Source organism: Halichoerus grypus, chromosome 4, assembly GCF_964656455.1.
Source record: "Halichoerus grypus chromosome 4, mHalGry1.hap1.1, whole genome shotgun sequence".
Taxonomy (NCBI): domain Eukaryota; kingdom Metazoa; phylum Chordata; class Mammalia; order Carnivora; family Phocidae; genus Halichoerus; species Halichoerus grypus.
In genome coordinates, this window is record NC_135715.1 from 192,342,475 (window position 1) to 192,361,160 (window position 18,686).

Here is an 18,686-nt window from a genome sequence, read left to right on the forward strand (position 1 = left end):
TTCCTGGGATAATTCTCACTTCGTTATGCTGTATAATCCCTTTAATGGTCTTCTGAATTTAGCTTGCTAGTATTTTGTTAAGGATTTTTGTATCTACATTCATAAGAGATATTTATCTGTAGCTTCATTTTCTTGCAGTATCTTTGTCTCAATTTAGTGTTAAAACAATACAGACCTTATGAAATGAATTAGAAGTGTTTTCTCCTATCCTCTTTTTTAGAGTTTGAGATGTACTGGTGTTAATTCTTTAAAAATTTGGTAAAAGTCACCAGTGAAACGATCTGGTCCTCAGCTTTTCTTTGTTGGAAAAGTTTTTTAACTACTGACTCAATCTGTTTGCTATACGTCTTCTCAGATTTTCTATTTCTCCCTGAGTCGGTTATGTTAGTTTGTGTGTTTCCAGGAATTTGTTCATTTCTTCTAGGTTAGCTAACATGTGGCATACAATTGTTCTAATATGTTCTTACAATACTTTTTATTTCTGTAAGGTCAGAAGTCACATCTCTGCTTTCATTCCTGATTTTAGAAATTTAAGTCTTCTGACTTTTTTCTTGGTCAATCTAGCTAAAAGTTTGTCAAGTTTGTTAAACTTTTCAAAGAACCAACTTTTAGTGTCATTGATTTTCTGCATTATTTTACTCTTCCCTAATTCATTGATCTCTTCTCTAATCTTTATTTCATTCCTTCTATTTACTTTGAGCTTAGTTTTGTGTTCTTTTTCTACTTTCTTTTCTAAGATGGGAAGTTAAATTATTGATTTGAGATCTTTTTTTAATGTTGGTGTTTATAGCTATAAATTTCTGAGTCCTTCTTTCATTGCATCTCCTAAGTTTTGGTATGTTGTGTTCCCATTTTCATTTATCTTAAAATACTTTATAGTTTCCATCATGATTTCTTCTTTTACCATTGGTGATTTAAAAATGTGTTGTTTAGCTTCCACATATTTGTAAGTTTTCCAAATTGCCTTATGTTGTTGATTTGTGATTTCATTTCATTTTGTTTGGAGAACATACTTAGTATAATTTAAATCTTTTAAAATTTATTGAGACTTGCTTTGTGAACTAACATATGGTCTATCATATGGTGCACTGGAGAAGAATGTATTCTCCTATTGTTGGATACAGTGTGTTCTACATATGCCTGTTAGGTCTATTTGGTTTATAATATTGTTCAAATCCATTATTTCCTTGCTGATATTTAGTTTTGTTTTCTATTCATTATTGCAAGTGGAGTATTGAAGTCTTAAACTATTATTGCTAAATTCACTTTGAGTCTTGAAGGATATTTTGGGTAGATGTAGAATCCTAGTTGGTAATTGTTTTCTTTGAACAAAGGAAAATATAATTCCTTTTACTTTGGTTTCCATCATTTTTAATCTCGTAAGCCAATTGTCAGTCTTACTTCTAAAGTTGATACTTTGAAGCAACTATGTCTTCTTTTTTTAAAAAAAAAAGGTTTATTTATTTATTTTGGGGGGAGGGGCAGTGGGAGAGGAAGAAAGAGTCTCAAGCAGACTCCACGCTGAGTGCATGTCCGCCATGGGGCCCAATCTCACAATCCTGAGATCACGACTGAGCCAAAACCAAGAGTTGGAAGCCTAACTTCACCACCCAGGCGCCCCTGAAGTGATTATGTCTTCTTTCTCAGGCCGCTTTTAATATTCTTTTCTTTATTTTGGTTCTAAATAGTTTTATTGATATGTCTAATTGTGGTATTCTTTGTATAAATCCTGCTTTGATTTTGTAGGGTTAATGAATCTGTAGAATAATATCTTTCATTAGTTTGAGATAATACTTAGCCATTATCTCTTCAAGTTCTGATTCAGCCTATTTATCTCTTTCCTCTTTTTTTTAGGAATTCATACTATGTTTGTCTCTATGTCTTCAGTCTCTAACCTTCATTTCTGATTTTTCTATCCTTTTTCTCTTAATGCTTCACTCTGAATATTTTCTACTGATCTGTATTCTAGTTCACGGATTTTCTCTTTAGCTATTTCTAATCAGTAAAATTCATTCGCTGAGTTCTTATTTTAGTCATTGTATTTTTTAAAAGTTAGATATTATTCTCTTTATCACTTCAACATTTCTGCTAAAATTCTTAGTCTCATATTTTATCCTTTAAACATAACTTTAATTTTCTTAATTTAAATTCAATTAGCCAACATATAGTACTAGTTTTTGATATAATGTTCAATGATTCATTAGTTGTGTGTGTGTTAACTCCAAAATCTGAAACTTCTTTGGGTTTTCCTATTATTTCTGTTATTTTAATTCATATTGCAGGAACTCCTCAATTTTTGAATTGTGTGTCTGGCAGTATATACACAAAACTTTTATGGATAACACTGAGGTCTAGGATAATGTGTCTTCCTCTTGAGATACGTTTATTTTTGCAAGGTGTCAGAGACACTAGCACTCAGATCACATCTTAATACAATTTCAGTGATTGAAATGGTCAGAAGCGGAGCTGCCTACCTACTCCTTATTTACATCACTCTTATGGTGCATCCTGGGTGATTCCTAGTAACCAACCACTGTCAGCTTTAGCTCTGCAAGACAGGAAAAACCTCACTGCTTAGCCACCTGGCCTCTCAGACTTCCTTTTCAAAATTGGCTTATGTCTCAAGGGAAAAAGAAGCTCTCAGTAATGAAATCCCTGGGCCTCTGTGTTTATCTTGAGTTTTGTTTAGTAATTTTTTACTAAATCATTAACTCTCTTATACCTTCAATCAGATTTTGTTTTTATTGTTGTTTATCTTTTCTTAACAGTCTTCAGTAGGAAGTTTAGCTTGACCTACTTAGTCTGCCAATACTGGAGCTGTAACTCCCCTGGTGAGGACTGAGGCTTATGCCACCCCACAGAAATGGAAACTTCTCCATGGTCTACTTTCAAGATTTTGTGCTGGAGGGATTTGAGGGTGGCCTGGGGACCCAGGCCCTGCTCTTTGCTGTGTTCCTGGCCCTGTACATGATGACTGTGTTGGGGAACCTCATCATGATCATGGTTATCACCCTGGATGCCCACCTGCACTCCCCAATGTACTTCTTCCTCAAGAACCTCTCCTTCCTGGATTTGTGCTACTCATCTGTCATCACCCCCAATGCCCTGGTCAACTTCTTTTCCCCATCCAAGGTCATCACCTTTGCAGGCTGTGCCACCCAGCTATTCTTTTTCTCTCTACTGGTCACCACTGAAGGCTTCCTCCTGGGTGTCATGGCCTATGATCGCTTCATGGCCATCTGCAGCCCCTTGCGCTACCCCATCACCATGTGCCATTCTGCCTGCACTCGCCTGGTTCTGGGCACCTACTGTGGAGGCTGCCTCAACTCTGTTGTGCAGACCAGCTTCACATTCCGCCTCCCATTCTGCAGCTCCAATCATATCAACCACTTCTTCTGTGATGTTCCGCCCCTGCTCCAGCTCGCCTGTGGCAACACGGCCATCAATGAACTTCTCTTGTTTGGTATCTGTGGGATCATCATTGTAGGTGTGACATTTGTGGTCCTCGTCTCTTATGGCTACATCACAGTGACCATCCTGAGGATGCGCTCAGGAGCTGGGAGACGCAAGGTCTTCTCCACCTGTGGCTCCCACATGGCCGCAGTGACTCTCTTTGTTGGGACTGTCTTTGTCATGTATGCCCAGCCAGGAGCAATTGAATCCATGGAGCAGGGCAAGGTGGTCTCTGTCTTCTACACGCTGGTCATCCCAATGCTCAATCCCCTCATCTACAGTTTGCGAAACAAGGATGTGAAGGAGGCCCTGTGGAGGCTGGGCCAGAAATACACAGCCATGTGAAGGATGTGGTGGAGGAAAGAGTGTGTTCTGCGGGCTGGATGGAAGCCTCAGAGAGACACTGAACTATGAAGACCTCCTCAAACCTCTTCCACTTCCAGATGGAATTGGATATGTTAAGAAACTCATTCATTTACTCTTTCAATCAATGTTGCTTGAAAGCATTTAATGGACCAGACGTTTACTAAGTGGGAAATGCATAGACAAATAAGGATGTTCTTCACCCAAAACTCTAAATGTTCAGAGAAGGAGCAGTGACTTGAATCACATGAAGACTAGGCAGAGCAATCACTGGGCATCAAGGCAGGGGTGGGTCTTCTGCCTATTACTTACCATGGTTCTCTGGGCCATCCATGAGATTTAGTGGGAGAGAAATCAGATGTTTGTGCATCTTGATCAAACTTGGAAGAAAAAAATGTCTTAAACACTGTACCTTCACCCTCCTGTCCTCCAGATGCAGGGCCTTGCTGTCTCCTCTTGGCCAGACATGAGCATTTACCTCTCATAAATGGGCTGCCATCCTCAATACCATTGCCAGAGAGATCTGTCTAAAATAATAATGTAATACATGGCTAAGCCATTCCCCATGGTGGGTTTGGTGTCATTAGGAATAGGCTTGGCTGGAGTGGTTCAGGTCTGACGATAGGACCTCTCTCACAGAGAAGCCAGGTTGGTGGTCTGGGGCAAATGCATTGGTCTCATTCAAGGGAAGGAGATCCCTTGGGCTTTGCTTCATGACACCAAGGGCATGGAAGACACTGTTAGTAGAAAAAATGACCCAGAGATCCAGCTGTGACATCCACCTTTCTAGTCACAGAATGGGAGACATGAAGTATAAACAGATATAATTTTTATGCATCTACAGAAAAAAATATCAAATCATATCCACTCAGGGAGATCACCTTCACCCAGGTCAAGAAAGAAACCTACCCAGTTTCCACAATACCCCTGCCTCCTTCTAGTCAGTGACCTGCAAGGTTAACACCTATCCTCCCTCTAACACACAGGTTAGTTTTGCCTGCTGTGAACTTCCTATGAATAGAACCACACAATTTTTCTTCTTTTGTGGGTTTTTTTTTTTTTTTTTTTTGCTAATATTCTCTTTGTGAAATTAATCCTTGTGATTGTGTATTGTAGCAGTTCTTTAATTTTCATTCCTATATAAATTTCATTAAATGAAGATACCATAATTTGTCCATCTTACTGTTGATGAACCCTTGGGTTGTTTCCAGTTATTGTCTTTTAAAATAATGCTGTTATGAAATACTTATATATGTTTTTGTTTGTTTGTTTTTTGTTTTGTTTTTTTGCTGTGAATTAATTCCTTTGGGCATTCTTAGGAGTGGAATTTTTATCTTTTTGGATAACTCAAGTTTTCCAAAAATGTTACAGCAATCTTTGTTCCCAAAAATAGTGCCTGAGAGTTCCTGTTGCTGCACATCATCACAAAGAAGCTATATTGTCTGTCTTATCAATTTTAGTCATTCTGGTGGGTAGATAGCCACATATCATTGTGGCTTTCATTTTCATTTCTCCAATGGCCAATGGGTTAATCAGATTTTCATATATTTAGCAACAATTTGGATGTCCTCTTGGGGAAGTATATATGCTTTTCTCAGTTTTCTACTGTATTGTTTTTCTTTTTCATACTGGCTGTAGAAATTTTGTCTATATTCTGGACATGAGCCCTTCACCAGTTATATGATTTGCAAACATCTTCTCCTTCTTTGTGGCTTCCACATTTGCACTTCTATTGATTAAAAAATTTTCTCTATTGACAGAAGTTCTTAAATTTACTTAGTAAAGTTAGTTTATCAGTCATCTCTTTCATGATTACTTCATTCTGAGCATGTTTAAAGAATCACTGCCCATACTACATCCAAAAAGATATTTCTCTATGTTATCTAGTAGAAGTTTTCTTCCCCAGTCTTTTATGTTAGTATATATAATTCACATGGAAATAACTTTTTTATGGTTTTTGTGATATAGGGGTTGTTTCTTTTTTTTATATGGTTATCCTACCGACCTTTTAAAAAAAAAAAATATATATATATATATGTTTTTCCCCCACTGCTATGTAGTGTCACCTTTGTCATAAACCAAGTGTCCCGATATATGTTGGTGTATTTCCGAGTCTTACTGTGTCCCATTGGGCTGTCTATTCTTGTGCTATTTTATAACATATTGTTGAATATTTAAAAAGTAAAATATCATAATATAAGCTCTTCAGTATATATGAATAAATATAACAAATAATGTGCAATATATTTAGAAATACAATTTTAAATGTTATCGAAATATATAAAAGAACTGAGTAAATGGAAATCTATACCATGTTCATGGATGAGAAGTTTTAACATAAAGATTCTTATTATGCAACATAGCCATTATGCTTACTCCTTTTGTTTGTTTATTTTAGAGTGAGCGAGCAAGAGAGAGAGAGTGCAAGCAGGGGGAGGGGCAGACAGGAGAGGGAGGTCTCCCCGCTGAGCATGGAGCCCAACACAGGGCTTGATCTCACAACCCTGAGATCATGACCGAGCTGAAACCAAGAGTCAGACACTTAACCAACTGAGTCACCCAGGTGCTCCAATGCTGTCTTGCTTTTAACATGATTTTTTTTATAGTGCTGGACAAATGATTCTAAAATTTCTATGTAGAAACCAGCTATAAGAATAACCAAAGTGACATGAAAAATTAGAACAAAATTAGAAGGAATGTGCCTTTCTTACCTAGAACTCCCCCACAATCAAGAGGGGATTTTGCCCCTCATCTCTCCAGGGTCCATTTGCCGCCCACTCAGTGATCTCTGAGGTTACTGTCTCCATATGAGACCCTTCAATCTCATCCACCCCCATCCATAACACAAAATACTACATGTGCAGCTTAGTGATTCTCCCATGTGAAAATCCCCGTGAAACCACCAGGTTGAATGATAAATGGACCTAGGCAGAGGCCCTGACATTTCTGGCTCTCAGCCCCTTGGCCTGTTCCATGGTCCCACTGCCCACCATGGCTTCTCAGCAAATCACTGCTGCTCCAGCCTCTGACCATGCAGTTTATCCGAGCCCCTGGAAAGGGCTTCTATCAGAGAGGGGTGAGCCTTATGGTGAGGCTTATAAGACCCAGCCCAGAGAAGTCTGGCCATGTTGGCACTCTCTCTGAGCAATCATGGTCCCTCTCTTGTCCCAGGAAGCCAGTGTTCCTCTTATAACAAGCCTGCAATGGTGCCTAGAGTGAACCTCCTTCCTAACTTGCTGGCTACACTTCTATCTTGTTTGCCACTGCCCTTCCCCAGCACAGTTCCAGCATCAAGTCCAGGACAGATCTATGTACTCTTCTTGCATGTCTTCCCTCCACTGTGGATACTTCTACCAGTGCATCTCCCATGTTACATGAATGGCAACTCTGTGTGTGTGTGTGTGTGTGTGTGTGTGTGTGGCATGTGCATACATGTACACCTGTCTCAAGTACAGAGATCACATCTCAGCTGTCTCTGTAGCCCCTGCTCATGGCATCTGGTAGATGCTGAATGTTTGCTGAATTGAACTGAGTCACCCAAACTGCCTCACCATCAGCAAAGTAGCTCATCGTGATCTTCACTAAAAACATGGGGCCATCAGGCACTCCCATCTTTACCTACTCCCTCCATCTTCCCAGGATGAATTGTCCCCATCCTGCTCAAGGCTGAACCCTATACTGGGTTTGGAATTCTACCACGTCCACTCCTCTGGGCTCCTTTAGGGACTCTCTGCCAACAACCATCCTCTCTCTCATTTAATTTTGACCTTTCTCTTTCCTGACTCTTTCTCTTCAGGCTTCAAACCTGTCCAGAGATCTCTCACCCTTCCCTTTAGCCCAGACATCTCTGGGCCTGCTTATATCTCTCACTCACTCCCCATGAACGTTTTTTAAACCCAGACTCTGCACTCACTGTCTCCACTTGTGCTATCCTGCATCCCTTTGCAATCAGGCCTCTGCACCCAGCACTACATCTAACTGCTGACAGTGCCACCGAGTCTAATGGACAGTTTCTGGTCCTTATCAGCGACGACCTGAGTGGATTTGGGTACTGCTACCTCTTTCTTCTTTGACAGCACCTCCTCCTTCAACGTCTGAGGCACGTGGCAATCCCTGTTCTTTCCAAACACTTTTGATAATTCCTACCCAGACACTTGTGTTGGTCCCTCTCTTTCATGTCATTTAAATGCTGGTGCCCCCAGGGGGCTGTTTTTGCCCCTCATCTCTCCAGGGTCCATTTGCCGCCCACTCAGTGATCTCTGAGGTTACTGTCTCCATATGAGACCCTTCAATCTCATCCACCCCCATCCATAACACAAAATACTACATGTGCAGCTTAGTGATTCTCCCATGTGAAAATCCCCGTGAAACCACCACCCATGCCAAGATTGAAACATTTTCAGAACGAAAGGGGCCGATTTGTACCCCTTCCCAATTGATACCCTGCTCCTAGGGTGACAACCATTCTGATCTCTAATAACATAAATCAGTTTTTTCTGCTTTTGAACATTATAAAAATGGAATATACACTGCCATAGATAGATGTCCTCTTTTGTCTGGCTTATTTGGCTCAGTGTCATGCCTGTGAAAGTCCTCCATGCTGTTGCATGTTGCAGAGGTTCACTCTTTCCCACTACTGGCATAGTATGTTATTACATAAACACACAACTTATGTATCCTCTCTACTGTTGATGGCCATTTGAGTTGTTCCAACTTGGAGGCTATCACAACTCAAACTGCTATGAGCAATCTTTTGCATGTCTTTTGATGATCATAAGCATGGATTTGTGTTGCAACTATGCCAGTAAACTAAAGTTTCTGGGTCACTGGGGCCTGTTTAACATTAGTAGATAATGCCAGTTATATGGAAACTTTCAAGGAATCTACAAAGTATCCTCTAGAACAATAAATAAGTTTAGCAAAGTCTCAGGGTACAAAGTCAGAATACAAAATCAATACTATTTCTATAGATTAGCAATAAACAGTTGGATTTTGAAATTTTAAAAGTACCATTTACAATAGCATCATAGAAATGGAATATTTCAGTATAAATCTAACAAAATAAGCAGAAGATAATTTGTATAAAATTATAAAGACTGATTTAAAAAATTACAGAAAGTCTAAATAAATGAAGAGATAAATTGTGTTCATGAATTGGAATGTTCTATACCGTTAAGATATCCATTCACCCATATTTGATCTAAAGATTCAGTGTAAACCTGATCAAAATCCCAATAGACTTTTTAAAAGATACTGATGAGCTAATTCTAAAATTTATAGACCACTATTGATCAACATAGTACTAGAAGTCCTAGCCTCAGCAACCAGAAAACAAAAAGAAATAAAAGGCATTCAAATTAGCAAAGAAGAAGTCAAACTCTCACTCTTCACAGATGACATGATACTTTATGTGGAAAACCCAAAAGACTCCACCCCCAAAATTGCTAGAACTCATAGAGCAATTCAGCAACATGGCAGGATATAAAATCAATGCACAGAAATCAGTTGCATTTCTATACACTAACAATAAGGCTGAAGAAAGAGAAATTAAGGAATTGATCCCATTTATAATTGCACCAAAAACCACAAGATACCTAGGAATAAACCTAACCAAAGAGGTAAAGGATCTGTACTCTAAAAACTACAGAACACTTATGAAAGAAACTGAGGAAGACACAAAAAAATGGAAAGACATTCCATGCTCATGGATTGGAAGAAAAAGTATCATTAAAACATCTGTGCTACCCAGAGCAATCTACACATTCAATGGAATCCCTATCAAAATACCATCGACATTTTTCACAGAGCTGGAACAAACAATCCTAAAATTTGTATGGAACTAGAAAAGACCCTGAATTGCCAGAGGAAGGTTGAAAAAGAAAACCAAAACTAGAGGCATCACAACGCCTGACCTCAAGCTATCTTACAGAGTTGTAATCATCAAGACAGCATGGTATTGGCACAAAAACAGACACATAGATCAACGGAACAGAATAGAGACCCCAGAAAGGGACTCTCAACTCTATGATCAACTAATCTTTGACAAAGCAGAAAAGAATATCCAATGGAAAAAAGACAGTCTTGTCAATAAATGGTGCTGGGAAAATTGGACAGCCACATGCAGAAGAATGAAACTGGACCATTCTCTTACACCATAAACAAAGATAAACTCAAAATGTATGAAAGACCTAAATGTGAGACAGGAATCCATCAAAATCCTAGAGGAGAACACAGGCAGTAACCTCTTTGACCTCAGCTGCAGCAACTTCTTGCAAGACACATCTCTGAAGGCAAGGGAAACAAAATCGAAAATGAACTATTGGGACTTCATCAAGATAAAAAGCTTCTGCACAGCAAAGGAAACAGTCAACCCACGGAATGGGAGAAGATATTTGCAAATGACATTACAGATAAAGGGTGGTATCCAAGATCTATAAAGAACTTACCAAACTCAACACCCAAAGACAAAGAATCCAGTCAAGAAATGGGCAGAAGACATGAACAGACATTTCTCAAAAGACATACAAATGGCCAACAGACACATGAGAAAATGCTCCACATCACTTGGCATCAGGGAAATACAAATCAAAATCACAATGAGATACCACCTCACACCAGTTAGAATGGCTAAAATGAACAAGACAGGAAATAACAAATGTTGGCGAGGATGTGGAGAAAGGGGAACCCTCTTACACTGTTGGTGGGAATGCAAGTTGGTACAGCTACACTGGAAAACAGTATGGAGGTTCCTCAAAAAGTTAAAAATAGAGCTACCCTACAACCCATCAACTGCACTACTAGGTACTTACCCCAAAGATACAGATGTAGTAAAAAGAAGGGGCACCTGCACCCCAATGTTCATAGCAGCAATGCCCACAGTAGCCAAACTGTAGAAGGAGCTGAGATGTCCTTCAACAGATGAATGGATAAAGAAGATGTGGTTCATATATACAATGGAATATTACTCAGCCATCAGAAAGGATGAATACCTACCATTTACATCGACATGGATGGAACTGGAGGGTATTATGCTAAGTGAATTAAGTCAATTGGAGAAAGACAATTATCATATGGTTTCACTCATATGTGGAATATAAGGAATAGTGCAGAGGACAATAGGGGAAGGGAGGGAAAACTGAATGGGAAGAAATAAGAGAGGGAGACAAACCATGAGAGACACTTGACTCCAAGAAACAAACTGAGGGTTGCAGATAGGGAGGTGGGTGTGGGAACGGGTTAACTGGTGAAGGGCATTAAGGAGGGCACATGATGTGATGAGCACTGGGGTGTTATATGCAACTAATGAATCACTGCACACTACATCAAAAACTAATGATGTACTATATGTTGGCTAATTGAATTTAAATTAAAAGAAAGAAAAAGGAAAGGCAGAAAAAGAGTAGAAGACAAAAAAAGGAACAAAGAATAAGGGGAAAAATAGAAAACAGTAACAAATATGGTAGATATTAGTCCAACATGTCAATAAACACTTTGAATGTCACTGGTTTAAATGCACCAATTAAACTATATAGATTGTCAGAATTATCAAAAAACAAAACCCAATTATATGTTGTCTATAAAAATCCAACTTAAAATACAGATTAAAATTAAATGAATGGAGAAAGAGAATCCATGTTAACACTAATCAAAAGAAAGCAGGAGTAGCTATATTCATTTCAGACAGAGCTGACTTCACAGCAAGGAAAGTTATCAGGGATGGAGAGAGACATTACATAATGATAAAGGGGTAAGTTCTCTAAGAAGATATAACGATCTTTAATGTGTATGCAACAAATAGGAGAGCATCAAATTGCATGAGGCAAAAAAACATATGAATCCATTTTTATTATAGTTGGAGACTTCAGTTTTTTAAAGATTTTATTTTATTATTTATTTGAGAGAGCACACAAGCAGGGGGAGCAGCAGGCAGAGGCAGAGGGAGAAGCAGACTCCCCGCTGAGCAGGGAGCCTGACGTGAGGCTTGATCCCAGGACCCTGAGATCATGACCTGAGCTGAAGGCAGATGCTTAACCAACTGAGCCACCCAGGGGCCCCTATAGTTGGAGACTTTAACACCTCTCTACTAGAAATGGACATATCCAACTGGCAGAAAATCAGTAAGGACATGGTTGAACTCAACAATGCTATCTGTCAATTGGATATAATGGACATCTATAGATTACTTCATCCAGCAACATTAGAGGGCATGTTGTTCTTAAACTCGCTTGGAACATTCACCAAGATAGACATACACTTAACAAATTAAAATAATAGAAATCATACAATGTCTACTCTCAGCCCCCAATGGAATAAACTAGAAATCAATAACAGAAAGATAGCTAGAGAATCCCAAAATACATGGATATTAAAGACTTAAAGAAAAAATCTCAAAATAAATTTAAATATATTTTGAACTAAGTGAAAATGAAAACACAACTCACCAGAATTTGTGGGGTGCATAGGAAGTAGTGCTCAGGGGAAAATTTATAGCACTGAATGCATATGTTAGAGTATAAGAAAGATCAATAATCTAAGGTTCCATCTTAGAAAAATAGAAAAAGAAGATAAACAGGAGAAAAAAAATAAAAATTAGAGCAGAAATTAATTAAGAACAGAAAAACAATAGAGGAAATCAATGAAACCAAACACTGTCACTTTAAAAAGATCAACAAAATTGATAAGCCTCTAACCAGACCAAGAAAAACAGAGAGGACAAAAATTATTAACATCAGAAATGACAAAGAGGACATCACTACAGATCCATGGACTTTAAAAGGATAATAAAAGAATACTAAAACAACTTGATATCCAATAACTTGGTAACCTAAATGAAATGGACGAAATTCTTGAAAAATACAATTTGCCAAAATTCACACATGAAGAAATTGACAATCTGGACATGCCTATATCTTTTAACGAAATTGAAAGCAATAACTGATAACCTTCCAAAACAGAAAGCACCAAACCCAGATACTGATGAATTCTACCAAACATTTAAAGAATAAACTGTATCAGTTCTCTACAATCTCTCTCAGAGGGATACTTCCCAACTCGTTGTACAGACCAATATCTCATCTCTCATGAACAAAGATACAAAAATCCTCAACAAAATATTAGCAGATTGATTCAACAATGTAAAAAATAATTACACAACACAACCAAGTGGGATTTATCCCAGGTATGCAAGGTTAATTAAACATTGTAAGTCAAATAATATAATCCATCAAATCAACAGGCTAAAGAAGGAAAATCATGTGATCATATCAATAGATGCAGAAAAACCATTTTTCATAATTGAACATCCATTTATGATAAAAACTATCAGTAAATTAGGAACTAAAGGAACTTCCTCAACCTGATAGGGAATGTCTAAAAGAAACCTACAGTTAACATCATACTTAATTGTGTGAAACGTGAAGCCTTCCCACTTGGATCAGGAGCAAGACAAGAATATCTCCTCTCCTCACTCCTTTTCAAAATCATGGTGGAAGTCCTAGCAAATTCAATAAGGTGGGGAGAAAAAAGGAAACAAAAGACATCCTGATTGGGAAGGAAGAAATAAAACTCTGTTCACAGATGACACAACCATCTCTACAAAATCCAAAAAAAATCAACAACAAAAAAAACTCTTGGCACTAATAAGCAATTACAGCAAGGTTGCAGGATATAAGGTTAATATTTAAAAGAAAATCTCTTTCCTTATGCCAGCAACAAACAAGTAGAATTTAAAATTGAAAACACAATACTGTTTACGTTATCACTGCTTACATTATCACCCCCAAAAATGAAATACTCAGGTATACATTTAACAGAATATATACAAAATCTATATGAGGGAAACTACAAACTTCTGATGAAAGAAAACAAAGGAGAGCTAGATAAATGGAGGGATATTCCATGTTCATGGATAGGAAGACTCACCATTGTCAACATGTCAGTTTTTTCCAACTTGATCTATAGATTCACTACAATTCCAATCAAAATAACAGGAAGTTATTTTGTGGATATTAACAAACTGATTCTAAATTTTCTATGGAAAGGTAAAAGACTCAGAGGAGACAACAAAATATCAAAGGAGCAAAACAAAGTTGGAGGACTGATACTACCTGACTCCAAGACTTCCTATATAGCTACAGTGATAAAGACAAAAATAGTCTGATTATTTGATACTGCTTTCAAATATAGAAATCAATTGCTGGACAAACTAGACATCGATGTGAAAACAGAAAATGATCCTCAACTCTTGCCTTTACTGTGCATAAATATTAATTTGAAATGGATCATAGATGTAAAACAATATAACTTCTAGAAAAAAAATAGAAGAAAATTTTCACAACCTTGCAGTAGGCAAAGATTGCAAAACCCAAAAATACTAACCAAATAAAGGAAAAAAAAATAGACTCCACCAAAATTTAAAACTTCTGCTCCTACAAAGACACTGGTAAGAAGGGCAAGCCACAGAGGGGGTAAAGATATTTTTATCATACATACCTGGCAAAGGACTTGTAGACTTGTATGCAAACTATATAAAGAACTCTCAAAAATGGGGCACCTAGGTGGCTCAGTCGGTTAAGCGTCTGCCTTCAGCTCAGGTCATGATCCTGGGGTCCTGGGATGGAGCCCCACATCAGGCTCCCTGCTCTGTGGAGAGCCTGCTTCTCCCTCTCCCACTCCCCCTGCTTGTGTGCTCACTCTCTCTCTGTCAAATAAATAAATAAAATCTTTTTAAAAAAGAACTCTCAAAAATCAATGATAACAAGCACCCTCCAAAAACAGGGAGCCAAACATTCTAATAGATACTACACCAAAGAAGATATACAAATGGCCAATACTCACCATCATGAGTCATAAGGGAAACAGAAATCAAGACCACAATGTGATAGTTACTATTACACATTCACTTGCATGGCTATATGTAAAATTCTGACAATGTTAAGTGCTGGAGAGTCTGTGGAATCACTGGAACTTTATATCACCACTGGAGATGTACACTTATACAACCACCTTGGAAAAGCATTTACCAGATTCCTGTAAAGCCAAACATACATTTCCAATATGGCCCTGCAGTTCTACTGTGTATCTACTCCTCTTATTTATATTAAATTAAATATTTAACCAAGAGAAATGGACACATATCTGCAAAAAGACTTGTACATAATGCCAATTCCAACTTTATTCACAGTATCAAAAAACTGAAAACAATAAAAATGTCTGTTGCAGATGAGTGGCTAAAAAGTTACGGTAGATCCCTACAATGGCAGAGTATTCAGCAATAAGGAATGAACTGCTGATACACATATCAGCATGGATGAGTCTTGAAAATATCATCTCAGAAAAATATACTACATGCAAAAGAGTATGAATGTATTTGTATGAGATGCTAGAATTGCACAACTTTGCTGTATTTACAGAAAGCAGGTCAGACGTTGCAGGTGGGGGGGTTTGACTAGAGGAGTAGGAGGGGATGTTTTGGGTTTGGGGATAATGAAAAGTCCTGTATCTTGAATGTGACAAGAGTTACATGGATACATACATTCACCAAAACATGACCTATACTCTTGGGGCACCTGGGTGGCTCAGTCGGTAAGCGGCTGCCTTCGGCTCAGGTCATGATCCCAGGGTGCTGGGATCGAGCCCCGCATCAGGCTCCCTGCTCGGCGGACAGCCTGCTTCTCCCACTCCCTCTGTCTGCCACTCTGCCTACTTATGCTCTCTCTCTCTCTCTCTCTGTTAAATAAATAAATAAATAATCTTAAAAAAAAATCACCTATACTCTTAAAATGGGTGCATTGAACTGCATGTAAACTACATGGCAAAAAAGTTGCTTACAAGGAAATAACCTCTTGAAAATTCTTGATTTTCTGCCTGCTGACTAGAACAAGGGCAGCTTCTTTTCTTATTTAGGTTCTGAATACAGACATCTGGAACAGGGCAAAATTATAAATCTATTTGTTTTCTTTCTCTTTCCTTAAATGTCCACATCTCTCCATAGAACACAGTTCTAGGATTCAACAAGTTCCTTGCATTTTGCTTCTAGGGGTGAGAGGAAAAAGTGACCAGACCCAGATTTGGTTGGATGACCATCTTTCCTCTGATCTGCAATCGACGGCAATACCCTTGGTTAGCAAGCAACTCTTGGGACAGAAGCGCAGGGAGAGGCGAATTCCTTAATTGATAAAGTGTTCCTTCCTGCCATGGTGATTTCATGCCAGACAACTATGACCCACACGTGTTCCTTGTTAACATTCCTAAGAATGGACTCAAAATAGCACGGCCTTCCAAAGCAAGCTGTGATGATGACAACTCCCTCTTATTTAGCATGGGTGGGGCTCCACCTTTTCCTTTTTAAAAACTCTCTTTGTTATGAACTGAATTGATCCTCCCCAAAGTTCACAGGTTGAAGCCCAACACCCTCATGTGACTGTGTTTGGAAACAGGGCCTTTGAGGATACAGCTGAAGTTAAATGAGGTCTAAGAGTGGGTCCCCAGTCCCATAGGCCTGATGTTCTTACAGGAGGAGGAGGAGACACCAGGCACTCACGGGGACGAGGCCACGTGAAGATACGAGGAGACCACCATCTGTACGCCAAGGAGAGCAGTCTCAGCAGAAACCAGCCCTGGCAACACCTTGATCTTGGACGTCCTGCCTCCAGACTGAGAAAATAAGTTTCTGTTGTTGAAGCCGCCACATGCTTGAGGTGCTTTGTCATGGCTGCCCGAGCAGACTAATACACTGCCCTTTAAAAACATTATTGAGGGGCAATTGATGTATAATCAACTGCACAGACCTAAGTGTTCAGTTTGACAGGTACTGATAATTAAATGCAACCATGTAACTACCAGCTGCAGACAAGAAAGAAAATTCCATCCCCACAGAAATGTCACCCTTCATTCCCAGTCAATCCCACCCCACTCCCTCCATCGTCTAACCTGCATCCCCGTGGATGAGCTTTGCTGCCCCAGGACTTCATATGAACGGAGTCCTAATTACGGATTCCTCTGTGTCTGGCTGCTTTCTCTCAGCACCATGCTGCTGTCCACCTGCATCCGTTCTCACTGCTGAGCACACTTGGGTCAGGGTCCAGTTGGGGGCCATGGTGATAAGGCTGCTAAATACTCTTGAACAAGTCTCTTTCTTCCTTTTGGTGCACACATGTACTCATCTCTCTTGGGCAAATGCCTGAAGGTGCAGCTTGCAGACCAATGGTCTCTAGGGGAGATGCACACTTAGCTTTCTAAGGCACTTCCAAGCCACTGCCCAAGGTGGCAGACCAGACATGCCCACCAGCAGGGTCCTGCCCCCAAACCCTGCACACACCCAGGCCACTCTCCTCTCCCTCTCCTACTCACCTTGAGGACCCCTGACATCTGCAGTTGTTATTTCAGACTCTGGCCATTCAAGCAAGTGTGAGATCACATCCTGTCACCATCACCCTGATTGATGATGTTGAGCATCTTTTCAGGTGGCCACTGGTCATTTGCCTACCTCCTTTTATAAATGTTCTGTTCCCATGTTTCATTAGGTTGTTCATGTTTTTATTGTTGATTTGTAAAAGCTCCTTATATATTTTGAATATGAGTTCTTTGTCAATGTACATAATATTTCTCAGTCTGCAGCTTGATTATTCCTCAATGGCATCTTTTGTCAAGTAGAAATTATTAGTCTCAAGCCAGGTGTCTCTCTAACCCTCATTTGTGTAGATGGGAAACAGGCAGGGAAGTTTCTCCCCAGGTCACACATCTCAGAGGGTAGAAGCAAGACCCGCACCTGAATATCCCAAGCATTGTTGCCATGCTGTACTTCTCCAGGACGAAGCCCTGATCTTCCTGTCCTCAGAGGGCCTGTCTGGGCATCATGTCACCTTGCCGAGCCTCAGTTTATTCATGCAAATAGCACATGACCTGCCTCTCTGGAACATCCTGGGGACTTAATGATAGAAAATGCTGTGTTCTAAGTTGGCTTTCAGTGAATGCCGTCCTATGGGATTGTTAAGACAGCTAACTGTTCCAAATGTTTTCACAGCAGGTTTGGTGGTTTTCCTGTCTCAGCAAAAGTTCCAGCAGGTTCTTTCAACATTTACTTAACTGCGCTGGGCACAGTTGGGGACAGAATTCTGCCCTCCTAGTGACAGGATAAATTAGGTCTCAGCAAAACAAAATTTAAAGTTGAAAGAATAAAAAGAAAAACCAAACAGAACAAAACCAATAACACCATCCAAAGACTGCCGGCTAGGACCAATCATCCTGAGTCCCACACAAGTCCCTTCCAATAGGAAGTCTCGATCTCCTGACCCACAAATGACTTTCCAATTGTGCAAACATCTCTGTCCTGCCCCAGCATAGACGAAGTCCCCGCTGGGCAGCTAACACCGCTGTGCAGGGCAGACTCCAGATGAAGACACAGGCGCCATGCCTGGCAGAGCCCGGCACACCGTTTTCCACAGGCAACTCCCACCCATCTGCAGGTCTCGGCCAGGCCCTGATGCCGACAACTTCTCCAAGCTCCAGGGACTCATCCATGAAATCACTTAATGGTGCTTGACCTTGAAGGTTGGAACTTCCTTCTCTGCTTTAGCTGGAAACCATGGAGCCAAAGAAGCTAGAGTGGGACCCCAACTTGGGGCAGATCCAGGAGACAAGAAGAAAGCCATCTGAGTGCTGCCCTCCACCCCGGCACCCCCAGTGCTGCTGGGGACCCCCGCCCCTACCCCCATGGCCACCCCACTGGCCACCTGCCCTCCTGCCTCTGGACCCCGCACATATCTGAGCCACTCTCCTCTCCTTCTCCTGAAGCTCCCTCTCCTACTCACCATCCGGGGCTCACCTCAAGGGCTCCCTACACAGTGGGGCCTACATCTGCCCCAGCACCT

At 39.9% G+C, this 18,686-nt stretch overlaps 1 protein-coding gene across 1 annotated transcript; it reads left to right on the forward strand.

Moving 5' to 3' along the window:
* Nucleotides 1-2,847: 2,847 nt before the first annotated feature.
* Nucleotides 2,848-3,798, forward strand: LOC118551690 (olfactory receptor 9S13-like). Its single transcript, XM_036117616.2, has one exon. It carries the CDS (start codon nucleotides 2,848-2,850, stop codon nucleotides 3,796-3,798), a length of 951 nt encoding a protein of 316 aa, XP_035973509.1.
* The last annotated feature ends 14,888 nt before the right edge of the window (nucleotides 3,799-18,686 follow it).